Source organism: Phaethon aethereus, assembly GCF_964289735.1.
Source record: "Phaethon aethereus genome assembly, chromosome: 8".
Lineage (NCBI taxonomy): Eukaryota > Metazoa > Chordata > Aves > Phaethontiformes > Phaethontidae > Phaethon > Phaethon aethereus.
In genome coordinates, this window is record NC_138584.1 from 10,257,650 (window position 1) to 10,282,351 (window position 24,702).

The 24,702-nt window shown below is 36.0% G+C and overlaps 1 protein-coding gene across 1 annotated transcript in view; it reads right to left on the reverse strand.

Moving 5' to 3' along the window:
- Positions 1-1,127: 1,127 nt before the first annotated feature.
- Positions 1,128-24,702, reverse strand: part of ASPM (assembly factor for spindle microtubules) — a gene marked incomplete at its 3' end in the record, with an annotated part of 31,666 nt that continues 8,091 nt past the window's right edge. Inside the window, exons 6-28 of the mRNA XM_082003160.1 lie at positions 24,055-24,300; positions 23,836-23,903; positions 23,143-23,284; positions 22,934-23,064; positions 22,060-22,235; positions 21,814-21,959; positions 21,651-21,736; positions 20,048-20,266; positions 18,951-19,167; positions 18,681-18,826; positions 18,471-18,599; positions 16,881-17,075; positions 11,405-16,027; positions 9,837-9,986; positions 9,361-9,527; positions 8,293-8,449; positions 6,852-7,001; positions 4,752-4,943; positions 4,144-4,336; positions 3,519-3,673; positions 2,467-2,643; positions 1,313-1,485; positions 1,128-1,233 (exon numbers count right to left, since the gene is read on the reverse strand). Of these exons, the coding sequence (XP_081859286.1) occupies positions 1,128-1,233; positions 1,313-1,485; positions 2,467-2,643; positions 3,519-3,673; positions 4,144-4,336; positions 4,752-4,943; positions 6,852-7,001; positions 8,293-8,449; positions 9,361-9,527; positions 9,837-9,986; positions 11,405-16,027; positions 16,881-17,075; positions 18,471-18,599; positions 18,681-18,826; positions 18,951-19,167; positions 20,048-20,266; positions 21,651-21,736; positions 21,814-21,959; positions 22,060-22,235; positions 22,934-23,064; positions 23,143-23,284; positions 23,836-23,903; positions 24,055-24,300 (8,144 nt within the window). The remainder of the gene's footprint in view (positions 1,234-1,312; positions 1,486-2,466; positions 2,644-3,518; positions 3,674-4,143; positions 4,337-4,751; positions 4,944-6,851; positions 7,002-8,292; positions 8,450-9,360; positions 9,528-9,836; positions 9,987-11,404; positions 16,028-16,880; positions 17,076-18,470; positions 18,600-18,680; positions 18,827-18,950; positions 19,168-20,047; positions 20,267-21,650; positions 21,737-21,813; positions 21,960-22,059; positions 22,236-22,933; positions 23,065-23,142; positions 23,285-23,835; positions 23,904-24,054; positions 24,301-24,702) is intronic.

The following is a 24,702-nucleotide window of genomic DNA, read 5'->3' on the forward strand; positions in this document are numbered from 1 at the left end:
ACCCCCATATAACCACTCAGTTGCATTCTATATATTATTCATTCTGGAGATTCTTACATTAAGAACATAACCACTACTATTACCTGTCTGTTGGGGTTTTGTTGTATACAGCTAGCCCCGCTTGAGTCTTTTTTTAAACAAACAAAAATAAAAAAAAAAAGAACCTCATTTACAATGCATTATCACCTAACTGACTAATAGCTAGCAGTTGATTTATCATCACATTCCACCCTTCGGAGGCATAATCTTTGAATTTGCGGGTGCAAGTGTATAACTTTACAGTTTTCATTTTCTTGGCTGTGCTCTAAGAAAATGCAATTCCAAGGCACAAGAGAACAGTATTTCAGAAAGATGCTGTGATGAACACTATCTATTCTGTCAGATGAGATGCATGCTTGTGTGTACTGCTCACTTGATGGGAAGAAAGCACTCCAAATCATCTCCCTTAAAATATCAGGTCAGAATTTCTAAATTCACCCTTACAACATCCCATTGTTCCATCATAATGGAATTACAACATTACAGCATCCAAATTACATCCAGATCCAATTTGGATACAAATCCAATTACATCCAAAACAAATTACAACATCCCGTTGTTCCATCCACTGTAGTGTTTAAAAAAAAGAAAAAAAGGAATTATAATTTTTTTCCTACAGACACACGTTATCCATCAAAACCTTATTAGACAGTAAACTCAGGCTCCCTCAAAACAGTAGTCACCTTTGAAACCCACAGACTATGCTTCCCTTCCTACCTATACCCTTCCAGATCAGAGAAGCCAACATAACTGACCCACACAAACAACTGTTTTTAACAGAATTTGACAATATTTAATCAGAACACCATACTATTTGCAACATTCACGGTTGTGTAATAACAATACATTACTGCACTAGTGAAATTTCCAGGGCTTAATGATTTTATTGTACAATTGCTTTTGGTAGTAATACAAAATAGGATTTCAAAAGCTGTATACAATGCAAAAAAGTTACAGAAATGTTAATTGCAATTTGAAAAGAACATTCTCAAGGGTAGCTTGACACTTATTCGCCTTCTTTCAAAATCATTGAGCTGTCTACTACATATATGCTGTACAAATACATTTTCATATACATCATTTACATTTTAGTAGCAGGCAATACCGAGTGTATCCACCACCATCAGAATTGCTTGCAAAGGATCCACAATTTCTTGCATGTTATCTTTCCTCAAAACCCAGTCTGGCTTAAGTCTGCAAAAATATTAGTGGCTTGTCATTAAAATATTGTATTGCCACAGCAAAAATAGCAGACTAATTTTTAAGCTCTTACCTTGAAACTGTTTTTATTCTTAGAGGAGTTACTGGAATGAAGGAAGTTCCACTTAAGAAAGTGTTTGTTTTCTGCTTCACAAGTGTTCTCTCTGCATCCATTTTGTGTTTACGAGCTGTAAGTTTATACAGGCTTTGAATGCAAGTAACTGCCCTCGGTATGCTTCGGATTTCCTGAGAAAAGGTGAAAACAGTACACAGTTAATACTACAAGTTCGAAAGCAACTTAGCAAATCAAGAAATCTGTTTTATTCAATGAAAACTGAATGTTTATAATTTAAGATGAAGTTCTACCCACAAGTACAGTGACACCATTTTAAAGCCAGCACACCTACAGGCCAGTGGTATAATGCTTTCAAAATACTTCACAACTAGTATATACCCTGAGATCTCAGAAAATTCAAGCTCTTACAAGTCAGATTTTACTAATTTCTCATTAAAACCAATTTTCACATATGTCATTGGCATATGTCTTCAATGATTGGTACAGAGAGACAAATTAGTGTCGATACCTGTCTTTATAGCAATGAAAGAATAATGCAATGGTCAGAGGTGACTGGTTAACTTATATCTGATGGATAAACAGTTAGTAAATGTATAGCACAGAACTCAAACTACCCTAATAACCTTATTAGAGAGTCTAGCAATAGGCATGAAAAAAGGAAATTTCTTTCAGAAGCAGGCTATATCTCTGTACAATAGAGTATATCAACACAAAGTCATGGACAATTATATTGCCCATTGTTACTGACAATAAAGACCTTAACTTTATCTGAAAGGCAACAGTGAACTTTCAGAAATGGAATAAAAGTTAATTAAGTGGCAACTAAACTATATCTAACACTACACAATTGATAATAAGTCATCAAACACTGTGGAAATTAGGGATTGCAGTATCATAATCTTGCAAGGACAGCACGATCAGAACCTCAATGTGTTATTGAATAGCTCTGGGTGACCAGGGCATACAAAGCACAAAATAATGAGTGTTTTCACCATCTTGAAAATGCATTTTTTTTTAATCAGAGTTTAGTCATAATTACATCCATAATAGAGAGGGATAGGGGAAAAAAACCACCCGTTACAAACACCACCAAAACATGCAAGAAAAACATGTTAAATCAAACTATTAAACCCAAAACATTTAAGTCTTACCAGAGCTCTTCTCGAATCCTTTGAAAGGATGGCCAACAAACAGCAGGTCTTTGTGAAAATGCTTCCTCCTTTCTCTGAAATTTTGTCCCCAGCTTTCCCTCTGTACATCTGCAGTAGGTCTAGTAACGTATCTACAGAATTTTCTACTTCATAAACTGCTTGAGTAGTTCTTTCATACTGTTATACAAGAAAGAGACAAGAGAGCTTATATAGACAAATCATTAAAATATCTCTGAGGTTAGAGGAAAAAGCAAAATCCATGTTCTCCTTAGATTAAATTTGTAGCTGAACTGGCATCCAAGCAATAAATATAATTTCTGTATGTTACACCATTGTAACAGGTTATAAAAAGCTACCCTTTGTGATTCCTCCCTTGTTTAGAAACCCGTAGAATCTGATTTTACGTTTAAAAAAGAATAATAGATTAGAATAAGTTTAGAGAATTTAAAAATAAGTTTAGCCTAAATGTTAAATTATTTTCCTGAAATAAAACTAAAAGAATTTCAATGTAAATGCCTGTAGGATGGATATAAGATCAAAAAGTATGTTTAGCAAATATTTTAAATTTCAAAGTTAAAAACTTTAGAACAGTCAGCCTTAAGTATTTACGAAAGTAATTCCTTCTGTGAGAAATAAAAAAAGTGTAAACATAGCCTATTCTATGATAGGAATTTGGGAAAGTGGCCTGTCTCCTGGAACATATACAATTCTACCTTAAAACAACTTCATAGCTTATCTTAACTACTACAGTTTTGTATTTCTACACAGTTTCATGAAATACTTGGGATACCTTACAATGCAATCAGTTGAAAGTATTACTACTTTAAACCCATGAAATAATTTTCTTTTGCCAAAAGGAAAATTAAATTATAATTATTACAAAGTAGATAACTGGTTTCAAAATAACATAGTTAAAATTCAGAAACTGGTTTTTTTTTATCAAGACTCTTACTTTTGTTGTTTCAAATATATCCAGAAATTGTGTGGATAAATAAATACTACAATAAAATAGTCTACAGCTTATAACACTGCAAAAGCATAATATTAGTTACCTTTGAAACATTAAGTAGAACCTGAATTGAATATCTGATCACATCCATGCATGGAACACTCCGGTTGCAACTTCGGATCAGAACAAAAATAGTGAAGATTGCTCTGCTCTGGGCCATATTTTCACAACAAAGCGGGGACAGCCTGGTAGCCACCTCTATTAATTAAAGAAAAAAAAAAAAAAACCAAGAAAAAACCCCCCTCTGAAGCTCAAGCAACTTAAAAATAAGAGAAAACCCTGATTTATAATTAAGTAGAGGTGCAAAGAAGTAAAACCAGCAATTACAATAGTTTTAATACCAGACTAAAAATTTGGCAGACAAAACAATCCACAGAGAACATGTACTGATAGTAAATATAATTGACTTCTGTAAGGCATAGTATTACTAGGAATGCCAGGAAATTAGAGCAATCATATAGCATTTCCTTTTTCTACACAACCATTTTAATATTGTTCTTAAATCAATAATCTTATTTTAGTCTGGAAAAAACCTCCACTCCACTCTAACAGTTCACATTTTACAATCATACAGAAAACCTAAATATCATTATGAAATCTTCTCAGCTGAAAAATTCCAGGTTCTATCACCCTGGAAATCTATCAGTATAATAAAACAATATACTGACCCAGATGCTTTAATGCTGCAAGAATATAAGAGATATGTTTGTATTTTAGAAGGTATTCAATAGCAATTGCAGTTCTGTTGCACAATTTGTTTTCTTCTCTGCTCTTTTCATTAGCCTTTGCCAAACTACATCTTAAAGCTTGGGTTTTTGCTGTGTCATTACGCTTTCTCCAAGAATATCCTCTCCACAATGCCTACAGAAAAGGAATTTCACAAAGAGAAAAAGGTTGTGAACAAGAGACAATAGAAGTTCCATTACCATTCCAAAGCAATTTTACACAGGTCCGACAAAGTATTTCATTACCTTGGTTATTAAAGCAATTACCATTCAGTGTTTAATCTTCCAAATACTGGATTTTCAAGACAAACTACCAGAACAAACATGCATATACACTCCACACACACTCCCACATGTCACCTCAACGGGTATCTGCTTAATACTGCTTCATGATCTGTTTGCATTTAGCTTTGATATCTAAATTGAAGACGACTTGGCTTGCAATTTAACTCATAAATTCACCAACCAAAGTAAACAGCTTTCCTCTCTCTAAAAACCCAGAAGAGAAAAAAAAATTAAAAATTCATAGTTTTCTTACAAGAGGTATTTACCTGAAATTTAATTATTCCAGCTGCAAATTTTCTCCTACGTCTGCAGGCAAGGAATCTTCGTACATTTCGCTGGATTACAGTTGCTGCATCATTTCTGTGATTTAGCCAGCCTCGAATCACATGTTGTAATTGAATGATTCTTTGATAATCTCTTAGAAATCTCTTCTGTTGCATTTTTGCTCGGAACCATCTCTGTTTAAAATTAAAGTGCCTCTCTATTTATTTATTTAAGACTTTCTCCTAAATTCCCTTTTCCTATCCTAAACAAGCATTGATAAAAACTGAAGATCTATTTTAACATGAACTTTGATAGATACAGGCATTATAAACATCACTAGCACCCATATAACCACCATGACACAGCTCTGATTGGCCTTGGGATAGCTGAAATGCAAGACCGTAGAATGAAATCTTAACTAGGAGCAGTTAGGGAAGCATTCCTTATATTATATTATACGATACTATACTATATTATATTTTCAGTTGGAAGGGACCTACAATGATCATCTAAGTCCAACTGTTTGACCAGTTCAGGGCTGACCAAAAAATAAAGCATGTTATTAAGGGCACTGTCCAAATGCCTCTTAAACAGTAACAGGCTTGGGGGATTGACCACCTCTCCAGGAAGCCTGTTTCAGTGTTTGACCAGTGTTTCTCGGTAAAGAAATGCTTCATAATGTTCAGTCTAAACCTCCCCTGGCACTGCTTTGAACCATTCCCACGCATCCTATCGCTGGATACCAGGAAGAAGGAGATCAGCACCTCCCTCTCCACTTCTTCTCCTCAGGAAACCATAGAGCAATGACATCACCCCTCAGCCTCCTTTTCTCCAAACTAGATAAAACCAAGGTCCTTCGCTGCTCCTCATAAGACATTCCCTCCACCCCTTTCATCAGCTTTGTTACCCTTGTCTGGATGCATTCAAGGACCTGAACACCTTCTTAAATTGTGCGGCCCAGAACTGCATACAATACTTGAAGTGAGTCTGCACCATTGCTGAATACAGCAGGATAATCACCTCTTTTGACCGGCTGGTTATACTGTGTTTGATGCACCCCAGCATGTGGTTTGCCCTATTGGCTACCAGGGCACACTGCTGACTCGTATTGAGCCTGTTGTCGGCCAGCCCCCCAGATCCCTTTCTGCACGGCTGCTCTCCAGCCACTTCTCTCCCAATTTATACTTGTGTCTGGCATTACTCCATTCTAGGAGTTTTCTTCCTCTTGGCTGGCTTTTAAGGAGAACCACCACTCCACTTTTCTCATTTCACAGCTCTGTTTTTCTTCCCCTCTATATACAGAGAAGGGAGACAGGGTACTGTATGCCAGATCTGAGCAAAAAAAGCCTTTTCCACCCATTCGCTCTTGCCTTAAGGGGAAAATGTAACTTATGGCAAGAGGTAACAGATTTCTATATATGGAGGAGTAGTAAAGCAAAGTTTGCCACACCATAATTGACTGGAGATAAGCTATTTTAGGGTTCCTGTTTCAGCCTCTCCATTTATCTAATGCTGACCTTCCATTATTGGTACTAAGCTAATGGTCAGTTTGGAGACCTGAAGATAATTTTTCGTATTAAGCAGTGCTGCAATACAGACCTGATTTTTGATCTTGCTTTTAGAGGAATAAAACATGGTTATATTAAAAATGCTGCAACTTAGACAGGCTATGGTACCACCGGCAGGTTAGAAACATCCAACCACATAAATCACTGTATGCTAGGGGATTGTTCGTGTAAGGGGATGCTCTTCATTTCACGAGCCTTACAGTTTGTCATGTCTGATCTCTCCTACTTCCAGTAGGATGTAAAGAAATAGGCTAAGACAGCACTCAGATTCTTTTAGCAAGCTTGAGGGTCTGAAGGAAACAAACTTTCCCATCCATCCTCAGCTTTAAAGTCCTTAAGCCTCCAGAGTCTGTTGAGATCCACTCTATTATACTTAGCTGGTTATAAGCAGCATTATTTAATAAAACACAGTCCCCATAATTTAGCTTTATTTTCACATGTGAAGGAACTACGGTGTCTTAGTGGTACAGCTTAGCTGACAGAAAAGAAGTTAGACTATGTTAAAAAAAATCATTCATCCTTAATCAGACTAACCTGTATTAGAAAAACAGACGAGATCTGCTTTTGTGCAAGTTTTAAGATGAGGTGAATCCTATATGCCCTTTGAATTTTAATTGCAGAGATATGATGATATGCAGCTGCTGTAAAATAAAGTAGTCTCTTCTTTTGTTTTTGTTCTAAAATCTGTGGAAGGAAAACAAAACAGGGAACATCATTAATTTTCATACTCAGACACAGCTGACCATCTATGCAGACCACAGTATATAGCAATATGTTATTAGATGCTGAAGAATCACCTCAGAAATCATTACCTCAGAACTAAAGTACGCTACCTTTCTTCAGTACTGGGTCTCTGAGCTAAACAATAACACAGAGAAGTGACTGTAAGCAACAACATTGATCTATAGCAGAGAACAGTTTCATTGTAAGTGTGTGTGTGCAAAAGTATCAGTTATAGGTAAGCCACAAAGATCTGAGAAGCTAAAAACACGACCAACAATGACAACCTATTTTAGTACTAAAGGATTGTGAGAAAAGGGTCAAACTGTATTTTGATCTACTCTGACCCACACAATTTTCAAAGTAGTCAACAAGAATTTGGGTTCAACAACAAGTGATCAGGTTCTCCTTTTCTTGCCAGCCAGAACTAATGCTAAAACAGCTCTAGAAATACTTTACATCAAAAGTATAGTTTTAATTTGAAGTATACCATGCTTTTTTCTGACTAAAGCCCATATAAGTGCTTGCAGTTTAATGAGAGCTCCTCTAGTTTTGTTGTATTTCATAAATTGAAGCCTGCCTTCCTGTCAAGCCCTCAGATGTTTTCAGATAATTACAGCAGCAGTTTTTTATTGAACAAGTTTCCTTCTTGCCTTGAAACCTCTGTGTGATTTTTGGATCAAACATGAAGCTTTGGAGCTTCTGAAAAAGATTTTAAAGAATGCATTGATAATTAAACTTTTGTTCATTCCTGTCATGATCAATATAGACTTATATGGTAGTTCTAGATTTTTTTCCATCATAAGAAAAAGGACAAAAATAAAATAGGAAATAGAAGCAAAGTCATGCTACTAGTTTATATAAAAATACACTTTGACAATTTGGAAGGTCTTTTCCCTTACCTAAATGGGGTCAAAATATGGGCAATTTAACTTAATCCTTTGTAAGCTATAAAGCCAGCAGAAAATTTTACATTTTATCTTGTATATCTTGTAAAATATATAAATATTTTATCAGTATAGACAGGGGTAATTCAACAACTGGAACTGTTTGAAAACAAGACGCAACCTCATTGCTCAAAGCAAAAAGGAAATTTAATATTTTGAAGATTGAACAGTTTTGATTTGAACAATCTTTGTTCTAGCCCCACCTTTTTTCTTTTCTACACTTCTGCATATTGATGACAAAAATCACTCAAATACATTGAAAATTTTTAAAGCAACCATGACATAGCAGAGTCCAAGTGAAAACATACCTTTAAGTGTCTTCTAGCCCTGTACTGTCTATATGCCAATTGAATCTTAACTGCAGCATTCTTAGTTGCCAGAAACTGATGTTGAATCATTCGTGCAGCAAGGGTTGCTCTCCATCTTCTTTGAATGGTAAGTGCACAGATCTTCATTTTTAAAAACCTAACATAAAAATGCATCTTTGCTTTTTTCCGAAAGTTAAAAACACTTGCATTACGGTTTACAAAATTATTAAGACAGATATTGTGAAAGCAGAGCTGTTATCAAGCAAATCTTGGAACACTAGAACAAGGGGATAGCCAGCAATGTTGGCAGAAGGACTATTTTAAAATAGAAGATGCTTTCTGTTTTCCCACAGTAGGTACTTCCAGAACTTGCTGCCAAAAGGAGGTTGGGGAGGAAGACAGCAGTTTAAACTGCATTAAATAGATTGACATACAACAGGCCCATAAAAGGATAATGAAGGCAATAGGCAAGGATGTAAGTTCTAGCATCCATAATCTAACAAGTATGGATGCTGAGAGAGGACCCTAGGAAGTGGTCAAGTTAACATACTCTCCTTAAACAGCATCTTCCACTGCTATTGGCAGAGGACACAGCTCTGAGTGAGATGAGTTATCAGGCTGATCTAGTAGAGTATTTATTGTAAAACCGCCTCACAGCAAAATAAACACAAACTAGTTTAACTATTTCATTATGCATTATAATGAAATAGCTTTTTGTTATAGCTATTAGTTTTATACTGGAATTTTAACAATATCCAGAATAGCCTTCCTGTAAAAAAAGAATGATAAGTGAAAAAAGATCAAGGCCTACTCTTTCTAGATCCCCAAGATGCAAAATTTAAGTTTGTGAGGTAGCTTCCAGTCCAGAAAAATATTTAAACATAAGAAAAATCTTGTGCAGAATAATCCTACCTGCATCAACAGGATTATATTCATGTACGTTACATACATGATGCGGGGTCAGAGCCTGATAATCTATAGGCATTTGCCAGAGTGCAAAACAGTACTAAATGATTATATAACAAAAACTTTGAAAAGCTGAGAAATTTATATCAAATTCAGTATTACCGGGCCCGCTGCTGTTTTGTTTTGAAGTGACTCTGGATAACACATATAGCTTTTACCACAGATGCATATTCCTTCCGTGCTCTGCAGCCTCGAAACCAGGCTTGAATTACTTGTGCTGCTCTCATTTTGTTAACCCACTGCCTGGCTTTATATCCTCTATATGATGCCTATTAAATATATGAAAAGGAAAAAAAATTCAAAACTTGATTTTTTATTTTGTTTAATGGAACAAACAAAATTAAAAGGAAAAAAGTCACATTAGCATGAAAGGCTTTTAGGATTCCTATCTCTACAGTATAACAAATACTTAATTTCTCACGTCCTGAAGATGTTTTCTAAAGCAAGTGAAACACATCAGGGAAACACCACAGATGCCCCTCTCTTTAATGTCTATAAAAATAATTATGTCATGAAGACACAAATATAAGAGAAATTAAAAAAAAAAAAACCCAACAAAAACCACCTTATCGGATTACCTGAATTCTAATGGCAGCTCTTTTCATTTGACGGTATCTTTGTTGTTCAATATTTCGCATCTGATGGGCTCTGTAGTGCTGCTGTATTAATACAGCAGAAAACCTGCACTGAAGGTATTTCTGTCTCTCAACAAATCCACGGAAAAATGCCTTAAAAGAAAAAGAATATTTCACCACTTGCATGGTATTGACTGGGAAGGCGTTTGCATATTATTAAGTACAGCTGTATTCACTGACTTGTTAGAAAAATAACAATATAAGTAAATATATTTCTGATTTCCCAATTAATTCTTTTTTTCTACCCTTTTTACCTTTTTTTCTACCTTTTAAGCAAAGTAATCATACTTATATTTTTCAGGATATGCAAGTTAAACATTCAGAAATTTACTAAAACAGCTACCAATTTCCCCCAAAACATAGAGGTGAGGAAGGCACACCTGTTTTCTTATCTATTAAGCAGAGCATGTGCTCTCCAACAAGATAATAGCAACCTAACAAATTATTATGAGAGGTTTTTTTTTTTTGCTTTCATCCCTGATTTGGGGGAAAAAAACCTAACCCTTTCCTTCCAATAATACCCTAAAGAGAAACACCTTCCCTTAGGGTAAAATAACTAAGGCCACCACAGGAAGTCACTTAAAGCTTTTCCCAGAAGGGGAAAAAAGTGTACTCCCACTACATACAAATCATAATTAATATAAAGAAGAAGGAAACATATCTTCCTCCCTCCCTCATCATAAAAAAAAATAAAAAAATTGAAAAAGCACTTCAGAGTAACTAATCTTCTAAGCTTCTTTGAATTTACAATGGATGGATATTTAGCTCGCTACATGGAGATTAAGAACAATTCTCATTACTTCTTGCTGACCACACTTTTATTGCATCAATGATGGAAGGAAAAAACATCAAACTAAACACTTCCCACTTCCTAGAGTACCTCTGAGAAATCACAGATACAGTTTCACGCTAAGTTTCATGTGGTGCCACTCAAGATACCAACTGAAACATACACCAAGAATGCAGTTTCTCTCCTTATATTCCTCTTCAAAATGTTAGGCAGGCACTCAAATTAGTCTAGATTGATTTACTCATGCCTTCCTAAATACAAGTCTTAAAGAATGCAGCAGTCCTGCCTTTTTTGCCATTTACTTCATTTTATACCCAATACCAGTGCCCACTCATTTCAACATATCAAGACAGCCTTCATTCACATTCCAATCAAAGAAAACATTAAGATACTAACATGGTGAAATCCAGCTAGAATAAAAATATTCTTACAAGAACCACAGAAACACACACAAGTATCAGAATTCATTTGAAATAGTAAAATTCTAGTGGAGAAACAAGAAGAAAAAGCGAATGTTACTTCTTAAGTTGAGTGCCTCAGCAAGGAAAGACAAAACAGACTGAACTGTGCAGTGTGGTAGTAAGCTTTACACATCTGCCGTGCAGTACGCTTCAGAAATGAATTCTATTTTAACATATAGGTTTAAACGTTTGTTTGCAAGAGCAGCAATATTTAAAAAACAACCCACCCCCAAGCCCCACTACTATACATTTAAAAGTACCTGGATTTTTATTGTGCTTTCTTTAATTTTGTGAAACCTCTTCTTTTCAATGAATCCTCTGACTCTAGCCTGCACAATGATAATGTTCCTCCGTGTTTGTAAGTAAGTCATTCTTTGGTATTTCACAATCAAGTGGGATCGGTAGCATTGTTGTAAGACAACTGCTGCTTTTTTATAGCTTGCATACTCTGATTGAGTTTTATGCATTAAGTAATAGGCTCGTAACGTAATAGCTGCTGTTCTAAGTTGAATAAATTTTCTACGCTGCACAGCCATCTGAAGAAAAGACTGAATCTTTCTTGCAGCTCGTACTTGTCTTGCTATTTTTCTTGCTTTCATACCACGGAAGGCAGACTGAATAATTACTATTGCTTGCCTTTGAGCAGAATACTCTGCTTTCTGTAAACGAGCCCTGCGACATGCTCTGTACCACCTCTGAATAGCAACTGCTGAACTCTGAATCAACTTATAGCGAGTCCTTGTTCTTTGGCATCGGAACATAGACTGGATCATTATTGCTGCTGCTTTCTTTTCAAGAAAACGCCTCCTCTCTATGCGCATTTGTAAGAATGATTGTATGCACCGTGCAGCAACATTGGTTTTATACAACTGCCGAGCTTTTTTAGCACGAAAAGAGGACTGAAGGCAAATGACAGCCTTTTTTATTTTTGCATAGTTTTCCATGTCAGCTTCTTTTGCCATTTTGGCTCTGAACCTTTGCTGTATAACTCTGACAGCCCAGCACAACTGTTTGTAATATCTATGTTGTCTGTACATGCGATAATTAGACTGTATTACAATTGCTGAAACATGAATGATTTTCAGTTTCCGTCGTTCCTTCATGCCTCTATAAGATGCTTGAATAACAAGAGCAGAATTCTTCATTGTCAGGTATTTCTTTCGTTGATTCTTTCCTTTAAAGTAGGAACGATAGTAGTTCTGTATAACAATAGCTGCAATTCTCATATTTTGATAGGATCTCCTATTCTTGTGCATTTTGTAGGCTGACTGTATTGTACTAGCAGCTGAATGCATATGCTCAATACTCTTCCGCACCCTGATGCCTCTGTACACAGCCTGTATATGAATAGTTGCTCTGCGAAGAGAAAGATACTCCAAAGTATGCTGTCTTGACAGAATCAAAGCTCTGTATCTTCTCTGAAAGACAAGAGTAGCTGCTTTAAGAGAGAGATATCTTTGACGTTCTCTAAAAGCTTTAAAATTTTTCTGAACAACAATAGCAGCACAGTGCATTTCTCGATGTTTTTTTGCTTGCCTGTCTCGAAAAGCCTTCTGAATACAAGTTGCTGCTTTCTTTAGTGAAGAGTACTGCTGTACTGCAATTTTCTTTAGGTTATTGGCTCTGTGCCTCTTCTGTATTAGCTGGGTTGCCCACTGAACTTTTCTGTAACGGCAGTACTGCCTATACATTCGGTAGTTTCTCTGTATTGTAAGTGCTGCCTCATGTCTTTTCTTCAAGAAACATCTTGTTTTCATTCCTCTATAGGCAGCCTGAAGAACTAAAACAGAATTGTACAGTTTTAAGTATATTTCTCTTACACGCTTCCCTTCCCTGTAAGCACGATAACGTTGCTGTATGATTACTGAAGCACGCCTGACAGCTTGATAAGAAATGTAAATTTTATGCATTCTTAACATTGCTTGAATAACTGTAGCAGCTTGATGCATCTGCTGCATTTTTTTTCTTACCACAAAGCCTCTATAAGCAGACTGTATGATAATAGCAGCATTAAGGAAGGACAGATACTTTTGACGTTGAATTTTTGCTAGTTTTGTTGCCCTGTATTTTCTCTGAATTACAACAGCAGCTGTCTTAATGGAAAGAAAATGTTTTCTTTTGAGAAAAGTTCTAAATCTTCTTTGAATAAGCTCAGCTGATTCACTCATAGTTCTTATAAGTCTTCTTGTTTTCATACCACGGAACGCAGCCTGGATACAAAGTGTAGCACTTTTCATAATCATATAGTTGTGAACTTGTGTATTTCGCTCCTTACAAGCACGGAACCACTGCTGAATCTGCCTAGTTGCCAGCAACAATTTTCTGTAATCCCTCTGTTGTTTGTACATTCGATAATAAGACTGTATTATCACTGCTGACTGATGCATAGTTTTTAACTCTTGTCGCACCTTCATGCCTCTACAGGCAGCCTGAAGGATAATGATAGATTTCTTTAGTTCCAAGTACTTTTTACGTTGTACTTTGCCTAAGCAAAATGCTTTATACTGTCTTTGAATTATAATTGCTGCCATTCTCATTGCCTGATATTTTATGTTCATTCGATGCATCTTAAATGTGGCTTGGATACAAATAGCTGCTTGATGCATGCAGTGAATTCGTCGTCTAACTCTCACACCTCTATAAATAGCCTGCATTTTGACTGCGGCTTTTTTTAAAGACAAATATTTCTGCTTTTGATGTTTAGCATGCGTAATTGCACGATAATGCTTTTGAACTACTATAGCTGCAGATCTAAGTCTTTCATAGTCCTTTTTGACCAGGTAAGATTTGAAGGCAGCTTGTATAGTTGTAGCAGCTTTGTTTTGTTTGTTCAATTGTTTCCTCACAGTCATCCCACGGTAAGCAGACTGCAAGACTAACACAGCTGCCTTTGTTTTTAGATAAATTGCACGTTCATTTTTTTTCATACAGTAAGCTCTGAAGTATTTCTGAATCACTACAGCGGCTTGTCTTAGTTTCTTATATTTTAGTTGATTTACATGCATTCTGTAATAGGACTGAACAATTGTTGCAAGAATATGTTTCTTTTGAATTATTTTTCTCACAGTTTTCCCCCTCCATATTGCCTGAAGACGCACTACAGAGTTACGCAGCTGAATGTATTTTTGCCGTTGTTTGTGGCCTATAACACTGGCTCTGTAATGCTTTTGGATAGTTAGCACAGCATGGTTGATAAGTCTGAATTTTTTCAGAGCCATGAATCTTCTGAAGGCTGACTGTATCTTAGTAGCAGCAATACGTTGTCTTCGAATCTGCTTTCGTACCTTCCAGCCACGAAAAGCTGCCTGTAAAGAAAGCACTGCCGCTCTTGTTATTAAGAAGTTCAGTCTTTCCTTGTTGCCAGTCTTATAAGTTCTGTACCACCTCTGAATCACAATGGAAGCTTGAACCATTGCCTTGTATTTCATTCTTGCAGCATGAGCTCTAAAAGCAGTCTGAATTTTAATAGCAGCTCTATACTCAAGTTCAAGCTTTTTGCGTACTTTATAACCCCTGTAAGCTGCCTGTAAGCACACAGCTGCTTTTTTAACTTGCAAGAACTCCTGCCTCTGACACAGTTGCTTTCTGTACGCGCGATAATGCTTTTGAATGACAATGGAAGCACTATAGATGCTTAAATAACGTTGCCTGTTCCTTCTCATTCTGTAGCAAGCCTGGAGAAATACTGCAGTCTCCCTCCACCTCTGTATTTGTTTCCTGACAAGATAGCCTCGAACTACAGCTTGAATTCTTATGCAAGCTCCCTTCAATTTCCTATAATCTTCTTTAAGTTGAAGAGCATATCTATGAGACCGATACCTTTGCTGGACAAAAAGCGTTGCCTCCCTTAATGCACAATAATGCGTATGTGCTTGCTTCATCTTTACAAAAGCTTGAATCTTCACTGTTGCATCTTTCAAGCTTTTAAATCTCTTCCGGACAACATAAGCACGGTAACTTGACTGAATTTTTATCACAGATCTCAACATGCAAGCCTCTCTCCTAGCTTCCATTCCTCTGTAGGCAGACTGTAGGACAATAGCAGCCAGACGCATCCTCTGGAAAGAAGCAGCTGCTTTTTTAGAAGTGACATGTGCCCTATACCAAGTTTGAATTACAGAGGCAGCATTTTTAATCTCTTTGTATCTTTTTACTTGTTGGTATTTTCTCACATGTGACTGTAATGTAGTAACAGATTTTTTTAATCGTAGGAATCTTAGTTTCTCTTTTTTCATTCTCCACAGTGACTGAACAACACAAACTGCTTTTGTTTGCCTGTATACTTTACGTGCCTTCATGCCTCTAAAAGCAGCTTGGAGAGCTATCACTGCTGCACGCTTTTGCAAATAGTCCTCTCTTTCAATTTTTCCTAGTTTATAAGCTCTGTAATACTGCTGAATTGCCACTATTTTTGCCCTGTATTCCTGGTAAATACGTCTAGCCAGCTGACATCTGTACCAAGCCTGAATCTTGATAACACTTTGCTTAATACGTAGATACTGCTTCAGATCTCTGTGCATCCTATACCAAGCCTGTATGACAAGGGCAGCCCTCTTTCTTTTAGCCAGTTTTGAAGATTGCCATTTTCGGAAGTAAGCCTGAAGCACTAAAGTTGCTTTAATTTTCTGTTGAATTTTGCATTTTCTCCATCTTCTGAATGCAGACTGAATAGTAAGTGCTGAAGACTTCAAGGTTTCATATCTTTGACGATCTTTTTTTGCCAACTTAAATGCACGCAGATGACTCTGAATTGTAACAGCAGCCCAAATAATTCGTTTATATGCAGCAACCGACTTAACCATCCTTATCCTTGCTTGTACAAAAATAACATAGTATCTTAGCTGTAAATATCTTTTCCTAGTAGAGTATCTCCTCCAAGAAGCCTGCAGGGAAAAAACCAAAAAATTTAGTATTTCCTTCATGGTATCTCAAGTTAAGCCTAAATTTGAGGACTACCAACCTCAGACTTTTTAAGATCTCTTTATTCCTGCTTAAACCCTAGGAAGATAAGCCCAGACATCTACATTAAAAAAAACAAACAAAAAAAACCAAACAAAAAACCCCATAAAACCCCCACACCTAAAAGCCAAATGCTTGAATCATTGCTTTTTCTAAGCATTTATTTCTGGGGGAAAAAGCTAAGTTTGCCCTGACAACAAAGGATTCCTTTTTAAACTATTTGATAAATCAGTGCTTCTTTAATCTCCACTCCAAAAAATCTTAAAAATGTAATATTTAGCTTTGAGTAATAGTGGGGGAAAGTATCTTGAGAAACTGTATTAACTGCCCAACCACCAATTGGTAATTAATGTCTGCCATTTTGAACGTGTGCACTGCAGGTGTCATAACACTAAGAGAATAATTTTTATTTTTTTTTAAAGCTTCTTTAAGTAACATTTAGCAGCTGCAAAGAAGCAAGCCGAAACAATCTGATCAGTCCTTATGTTGACTGGTTTAAGGCCCAGTGTTTTAATGTTTATGGTATACCAAAATATTAACTAAGACGGAATAATTGTTGATTTAATAGCAAATTACCATTTCTCTCTGAAGAGAGAAAAGTTACCAAAACATCTCAAAAAGGGGGTTGGGGAGGTGTGGGGCGGTAGGGGGAAAAAAAGTATTACATTTTCATGAGACATCAGGTGCTGCAAGCAGAACAAATGACCCTGAGCAAGCCTTTTTCTTACAGGTTTCAGAGGGTTGCCTTGCTGTGTATCTCACTTTAGAACATGTTACCTGAATGACCATGGCAGATTTACTTCTGGCTTCCTCCAGTTTTGTCTTTTTCAGATTTAAAAAAATCATCCTGGCTAAGTATCTTCTCCAGTGCTTCTGGATGAAAACTGCTGCATTCACTTTCTTCAGGACGCGTCGACGAAACAAGAAGTTTATTGCAGATTTTTGAATTATCCGAGCAGCTCTGTCTTTTTCCTACAAAGAGTGAATTTCCACTGAACAGTTAGGATTGGAATTTTCACTCAAATTTTTGATGTATCAAAATAACTATCTAAAGCAATCTCATAAAAATTAGGCTTGTTGATACCACAGCTTTTCTTTAGTAAAAGAACTTTTCTGAGACACAACATTTATTGCAGCACCAAGTTCTTTGTAAAATAGTGTTATCACTTAAATCTGCAACCTCTCGCCTTCATAGTTCTTCCTCCTTCATACTCAATTTTTCAGCACTCTTAAGCAACCCATTTTTAAGCCTCAATATTAGTTTTCATTCATGAGTTTAAGATACCCTTACTAATGGAGCACACCAGAATGCTTTCCAGCTATATTCAAATAATATGAGTATATAGTCATACCAGCATACCAGCTTATGACCATCTAGTCCAGAGTTTTGTTTACACATACAAACCAGTGTTTTTACAGTAACCCAGAGCCTCTAGTAACAAACTGAAGTACATTAAAGTAAAAGGAAGAAAGAAATGTAACATGTCAATATTTAGATCATCTTGTTAGAACCCTACTATTAGCCTAACAAAGTGCACATGTGCACACTGTAAGATTAAATAAAAAAAGCCTGCAATGTTTAGGGGTTTTGTTTTTGAATCCCCCTACCAGCATCTTGACTATTAGTTATTTAAAAACAGTTATAAAGGGAATAAATGTTTTGTCACCATCATTAAGGCTATGTAGTTTTTATAAAGTATAGAAACTAGAGATGAGAAAGCTGACATAAATACAACCTCTGCCCCCTTCTACACCACAAATTCTTAGAATATTTCACTGAATGCTGTTCCAACATCGAATAACATGTATCTCAGTTAGACACAGTGGGGCATTTATCAACCTTAATAGTGTCATGTTTTTAAAACCATAAAAAGATCTGGTATAACTACCAGAAAAGCAAGAAACAAAGCATTAGAACTCATGAGATTCAACTCAAAACACTGGTGAAGTTTAGCTTCTGAACAAAAATAGTAAATCCATGCAGCAGTTTAATTACCCTTTTCATCTTGTAGACATTAATAGTAATTAAAAATTAACTACTCCCTTTGTATTTTAGGGAAGCAGTGCAACTGTTTTATATTTGAAATATTGGGAAAAAGGCTTAAGGGTTGACAGGCTTTAATCAGAACACAAAAGAAACAACAGTAGCCTTTAAACAAATGTAATTACTTCAGAATAGTCTTATACGAAGGTGTGTTTTAGTAGATTACACCACCAAGAAAGCTGTATATTCTGATAATAAAAAATGGTACTCTAATTTAAATTCTATTATGCTAATAAACCAGTATACTCCAAACAGTGAATTTATATTCTTTATTTACTATTTCTCAAAGTAGAAGCTATGAATATTGCACAGGCAAAGAGTACCTGAGAAAGTTTCAGTTCCCTTTTCAGCCTGTAATTCCTCCAAGCAGACTGAATTAATCGTGCAGCTCGAGTTTCTTGCCGAAGATCTAGAAGCCGCGAACACAGAAATGATAGGTAGGTAATAACAACCTATATAAACACAAAACACAGCAAGTTAAGATCTATATGGAAGAGTAGAATATGTTCACATCAACTCTAAAGGCATCTTACCTTCTCATCAGGAATTGTATTTGACATGTCTGAGTGATGAATCATTGCTGGTATTCCACCTAGGTCAGAAACTGCTGCATTGATTAGCTGGAAGTTTTTCCTTTCATTGTCCAAGAGCTCCTTGGACAGGACTGAGGTAGTTACAGCTTTGCAAAGAGAAAAAGTTTTGACAAATCAATTTGATTGCTCCACAATTTGACAAGTTTTTATGCACAAATTATGCATAAAAAAAGAGATTTAACATGAATTTCTGTACATCAAATAACTCACTTTGGTCAAACATTCCTTCCATAACATTTAAAGAAGTATCGGACTCTGAAGAGGATGAGGGGGAACAGTTTAGGCCCACTGTATGAGTTCTTGAGCATTCTACTGTTTGTGTTGTACGTTGGCACACAGCTTCCAAAGGCATGTAACATGGATGATAATGATGAATCAAATGACATAAGACTCTACCATCTGAGAAACACACTGTGAAGTTTTCCACCTATTAAATAAAATACAGTAAGATACAAGTTCCTTGAACTTTTATTACCAGTTAATTGGTATAAACTGGATATAGAATTTGTTATCTTGTACCTTTGAAAGTGACCAAGTGCAAACAAAAGAATTTACGTAGCTAGTGCTTCCTTTGAAAATTCACTGTACAGTGACATACAGCTGTGAGAAACCAGAAACAAGAGGCGTGAATCACTATAAAGTGAATCTCCAAGGGAAACATTTAAGAAACCAAAAAGAAACCAACCTTTCTACAGAAGGATTCCAAAGAAACTTCTATAGATACCTTTACACTATGTATGTAGTACAGTAATAAGTTTTGCATCAGTCTTAAGTGCTCTATTTTACCCTTCAGAAAAACTAGCAGGTGTGACTGTATTCTGACCAGAGACAAGTCTCTGAACAGGGCTGTTCTTCTTGGAAGGAACAAACAACATGTTCCTTTAAACAAACATCTCTGAGGAGAGGAATCTCCCTTATCCCAAACATTAGTTTAATTCTCGCAGTTCCTATGAGTGGTGAAAATTTTACGCAAAAATACCTTAGGATGAACGTTCATTGAAAAAAACCTCAATCAATCCCATTTTCCAGCAAAAATGTTCTATGTTTAAAAGGCATTTTTATGTATAAGACTAGCTAGAAGGGGAGATCCTTTTGCTCAAATTTGTTTAAAAAAAGAGCTGCAGCTGAACCCACAGAAAGATGGTTATTTCAAATCAGATTAAACAAAGTCCAGAAGGATATTTAAAACTAATTATCATTGGCGTCTACTACATATTTGATGACTTGAAGAACTCTGCTATATCAAGACTAAGCATTCTTATGACAGCAAAGGATATCTTTGCTGAAATGTACACAAAATTGTTTACCTTAATATTGTAAAATCCACAAACAGCATTAATCCATGCCATCAGCAGCTTAACATTTTCACTGTAGCTTTGAGGTGAGGAGTTACTACTATTATCTTCTTGTACTCTACAGCCATTTGGAAAAGTCTTGAGGGTACCCAATTGTGTTTTCCTCTTGTGTGCATTCTTTAAAAATTCAATTTCTTCTTTTAACTGTTCCACATTAAGAAAAACATCCACCTAATAAAAAAAATTTAAAAAACAAATTATTTATGCCACCAGCAGTCTGACATTTCATGCATTATAGCAGCTGGATGCAGAGGTATGCATGGCATATCTTTAGATAAGGCTTTTTAAAGAGAAGCTACTCTCACCACTTAGCAGTACCTGCCACACTATATCAGTAGCAGATAATCTGGACTTGCCAGCATAGATGCTAGTGTTTGCTACCAATCACTTCAAATAAAAGCATCTAAACCAACACTCCCTCTGTGTAAAATGGTTACTTCACTAGTCAACAGTTGGAGGAAACAGGCAAATTCCCTGAAACATCCTGTGTAATTTCACCATGCTTTCAGAGGAAACAACAGAGTCTCATCTGCATTTCTACCCAGTTCATGTACCACTCCTCCTCATTTAAGAGATTCTAAGAGGACTTGAGCTGGTGTTGTGATGGTGTGAGAAGATTTGGAGAACAAGTAGCATATCCACATGGCTTGGATAAAGCCACTGCTCACTGAAATGTCTTTAATCAAAAGCAATGCAACTGTGACACATGCATAGATGTGTCAGTAAGAGAACTAACTGGAGGAAGGTTACTATTCAATACTGTAACAGTAGTTAAGTAAGAAAATAGTTAAATTTGGTTTTTGTTAAGTTCTTCTGGCTCTCTGGCAGTTCTGTGGCTATAGTCTTTGAAATTCTTGCTCTAGATATAGTTAATTGCACTTACATTACTGACTACTTAGTGGTGAAATTCTACCTCAATCTGTATCTTATTTTACCTTTCATACTTTATATTCCTTCCAACTGGATTTGTCATCTAGATGCTTATTTTCAAAAGACTATCCAACTCAACTCTTAAAACAGTCTTAAGAAAACTATTTTTGCTTCCTCTATCAATTTTTTTCCAGTGGCTTTGAAACGTCATTGCAGTAATGCCTAGGAAATCTTCATTCTTATTTCAAGAATGTTTCCTCAAATTGACTGTTGGAAAAAAGCAGAAGAGCTATAGCTTCAGAGCTTACTCTATAATTGTCTATCAGTATAACCTCAAAATATCCTTTTCATTTAGTAGGAGATTCACCTGCATTTTGAGACCAACACTGTTTTACTCTTAATCATCAATTCTGTTAACATACAGCATAAACTCAAAGTTTTTTCAAAAAACTTATATGAATGTATACAAGAAAAAGCACAGTTGAAATATTATCTAAATGTATTGTTAGGGAACAGGTAGCAGATTTAGGTAAAGTTTGAACAGCACTTTGAACATACAAAGCAGATCATTCTATAGTCTAAATTTTGATCAGTAGAGGCTTTCACAGACAACAAGTATTCCTGAAAGACTGGTGTTTTCGTTTTCTCTCATTTGTAACAACCAAAGTAAGTAATTGAATAATACCTGGAAGGCAAAGACAATTTTCCACAGGAGTGCTAACGTTCGTTCTCTGTGTCTATCCACAATATCCCTGGAATCAACTGAAGCACCTATCAAATAAAAATTAAATTAAAGTGTGCACTAGTCCTCTGATGCACTGAGAATAACCCTGATTTCTAGGCCTCACCACTTTCATCTTTCAAGTGAATTCCTCGCTCTTTAAGGACATTAAGAGCAACATCAACATTATGCATCTTCTGTAGACGACTTATTGCAGGAACTCTCAGTTGTTTCGAAAGATTCCAGTTTTTGGTGAGAAGTTCCATTGTTCTCCTAACAAAGGGAATTTCACAGTTCAACGTCTTAGCTGAGCACATATTAAGTATTATACAAAAGAAAATAAATAGTTCAAAATAATTCTGTATCAACGCACACAAGACGAATGCCACATTGTAAATCCACAGCCAGATTGGTTACAGCAAAATCAAATTCATCAAGTGGAGTCTGAATATGACTGACAGGTAGTCCTAAGAAACCAAGATGGCGGGAAAGATCACCTTCACCACTCAGGAAGTCCCGAGAAAATGCAAGCAGCAGGTCTTTGCTTGCCTAAAAGAAAAAAAAAAGAAAAAAAAAGAGGAAAAAAAAAAGAGAAAAAAAGGTAAGATAATCTTAACACTGCAGTATTTGTCAAACAGAACACAATTTTCATCCCTTGTCCACCAAACTGCATTCCATATTTCCTTATCCAATACCTAAAATTATAATTTTTTTTTTTTATTATTTTTAGCCGTTTCACACAGCTTTAGTTTCATCGTAACTGGCTACCATGTCACTGAAAGCACACCAAATTCAGGAATACTTTTTTCTCAGTCTGTCTGCCTACATAGTACAAACCCAATCAAAACTTTTGTATGCCAGATATTGCATAGTCTGTCTTATCACAGGAAAATAACACAAAAAACTAATACAAAAGCCCATCAGACTGACTTGCAGTTTAAGATCAGCTGCAGTACATTACAGTGATATCTAAAAAAGAGTGCAGAACATCAGATTTAGAGAGGGAAGCCAGATAACACAAGATAATGGTATCCTTCCCACAGGACCAACACCTAAAAATTTTCTTGGGAATTCCTTAACATGACTGTGAGATGATGTGTTAAGAATGTTCATGCAAAAGGCTGAACAGCCAAGACTTGTTAAAGAAAAGTCCAGTCAGACAAAAAACTAAAAAAAAACAAACCCCATATTCTACATTGACTTTTAGGACAATACTGGAGGGAGACATCAAATCACAGCTCTCTTACCTTGAACTCTGCATCCTTACAAAAAAGGCAAGGGTCATGGTCAATCATTCTGGACCGTTTGGCACAATCCAGAAAGCAAACTAACAACAGCAATTTTTTCAGTGTGAATTTTGACAACGCTTCTTCATGACCTAAAAACATAGAACTCATTAAGCGCTAGTTCAAAAATTAAGTGCAAAAAATAACCCATTTCTGGAAGTACTAGTTACCTTCTCGGTAAAGGTGAGGCACAGTGGGATGCCTGTATTCAGCTGCAATGTCAGGGTTCCAAAGCAATCGATTCAGGATAAATAGTGCTAAACCAGTAACATCACTATTACTCTCCAAAGCTATCAGTTCTCCATAAACAGTCTAATATGAAAGAAGGGGAAAAAAGCAGAACCATTAAAAATTACCTCAAATACTATGAGGATTTTTTTGAACAACATGCATTACTGAAACTCTGAAGTAGTAAATGGTAATTAGTCTCTAAAAATCAAACAGTTTTTCAAATCGGTCACTGAAGGATAAAACCCAATTAAATTTCAGAATATCCAGGCTCATTTCAAAACATGTATGATCATCTACATGTGAGGAATCAATCCGGAAATTCCTTAAGACAGGTGCATTTTTCTCTAGTTTAGTAAAAAGTGAAACTGATAGGAACCTGCTTTTGTGTTATTGGTCAGGGAGTTAACTTTCACTTTTCTTGATTAAATATTTTCCTTTCTAATAAGGTAAGCACTTTTTAAAACCAAGTGTGTTGTAATAATTTAAAAGAGACCTAAACATGGTATAACTGAATTGAACCTACCTGGTTTATTAAAACAGAAAGTACAAAGAAACCTGAGACATCCCCTAATAAAAAAATATTGCTAGATGTCCTTTAAACTTTGATTATAGACCATAAATTCTGCACTTACCTCCAGACCTATACGCAGCCACAAAGGGTTGTAAGATAAAAGCCAGTTAAGGACTTTCTGCCTCTCTCCTGCAAGAGAGCATCATATAATATTACATCCAGCAAACATTTCATATAGCAAAAATTTCTATCACCCAATTTTAGATCAAATCAACTTAATGAGTAGAGAAAGGATTATTCACACAAGAAAAGAGAGGATGCAAAGTTTTAGTAATCTTACCTACATCTTTCCAGAGGTGTCTGTCTCTACGAACTAGCAAACGTCCAGATTCAATCTCAACTTCCAGCTTCTTAATAGCTTTAACCATTGCTTCGGATGTAAACAAACGGCAAGCATCACGTCGTAACTTATTCAGCTTACGATGAGCCGTATAAGCTTTTAGAGACGCTTCATCTTTCGTTGGTGCTTTAGGAACACTGGTTTTATGATGGTTCTCTTCTCCCAAGATAAGAGCAGCTGCATTTACTGTTTAAACACACGCAAAAAACATGCATTTACATGTCAAATAAAGGTAGCTTCGCCCACCTCATTTAATTTTCTCCTCTCTAAGTTCACATTTTGTTATTCTCCTTCTGACCAATGATTTTATCACCCAAGAAGCTTATCAGCTGTTGCACTAAACATATATTGTCAAGTACATGCATATTAGTCAAATATTTAACATAACAACGCTTATTTCATAAGCAAGCAGCATGAGGAATTCAGTCTTAAGACTAATTGTACCATCTTCAATTTTTTAGATTGAAGCTAAAAATAGAGATAAAATACTTTACCTTCATTTTAGTAGTGACAGCTATAATGTTTTTCAGCAGGTGGGGATTCCCCACTCAACACCCACTGAGAAGTGCTGCATCCACACATTCCATT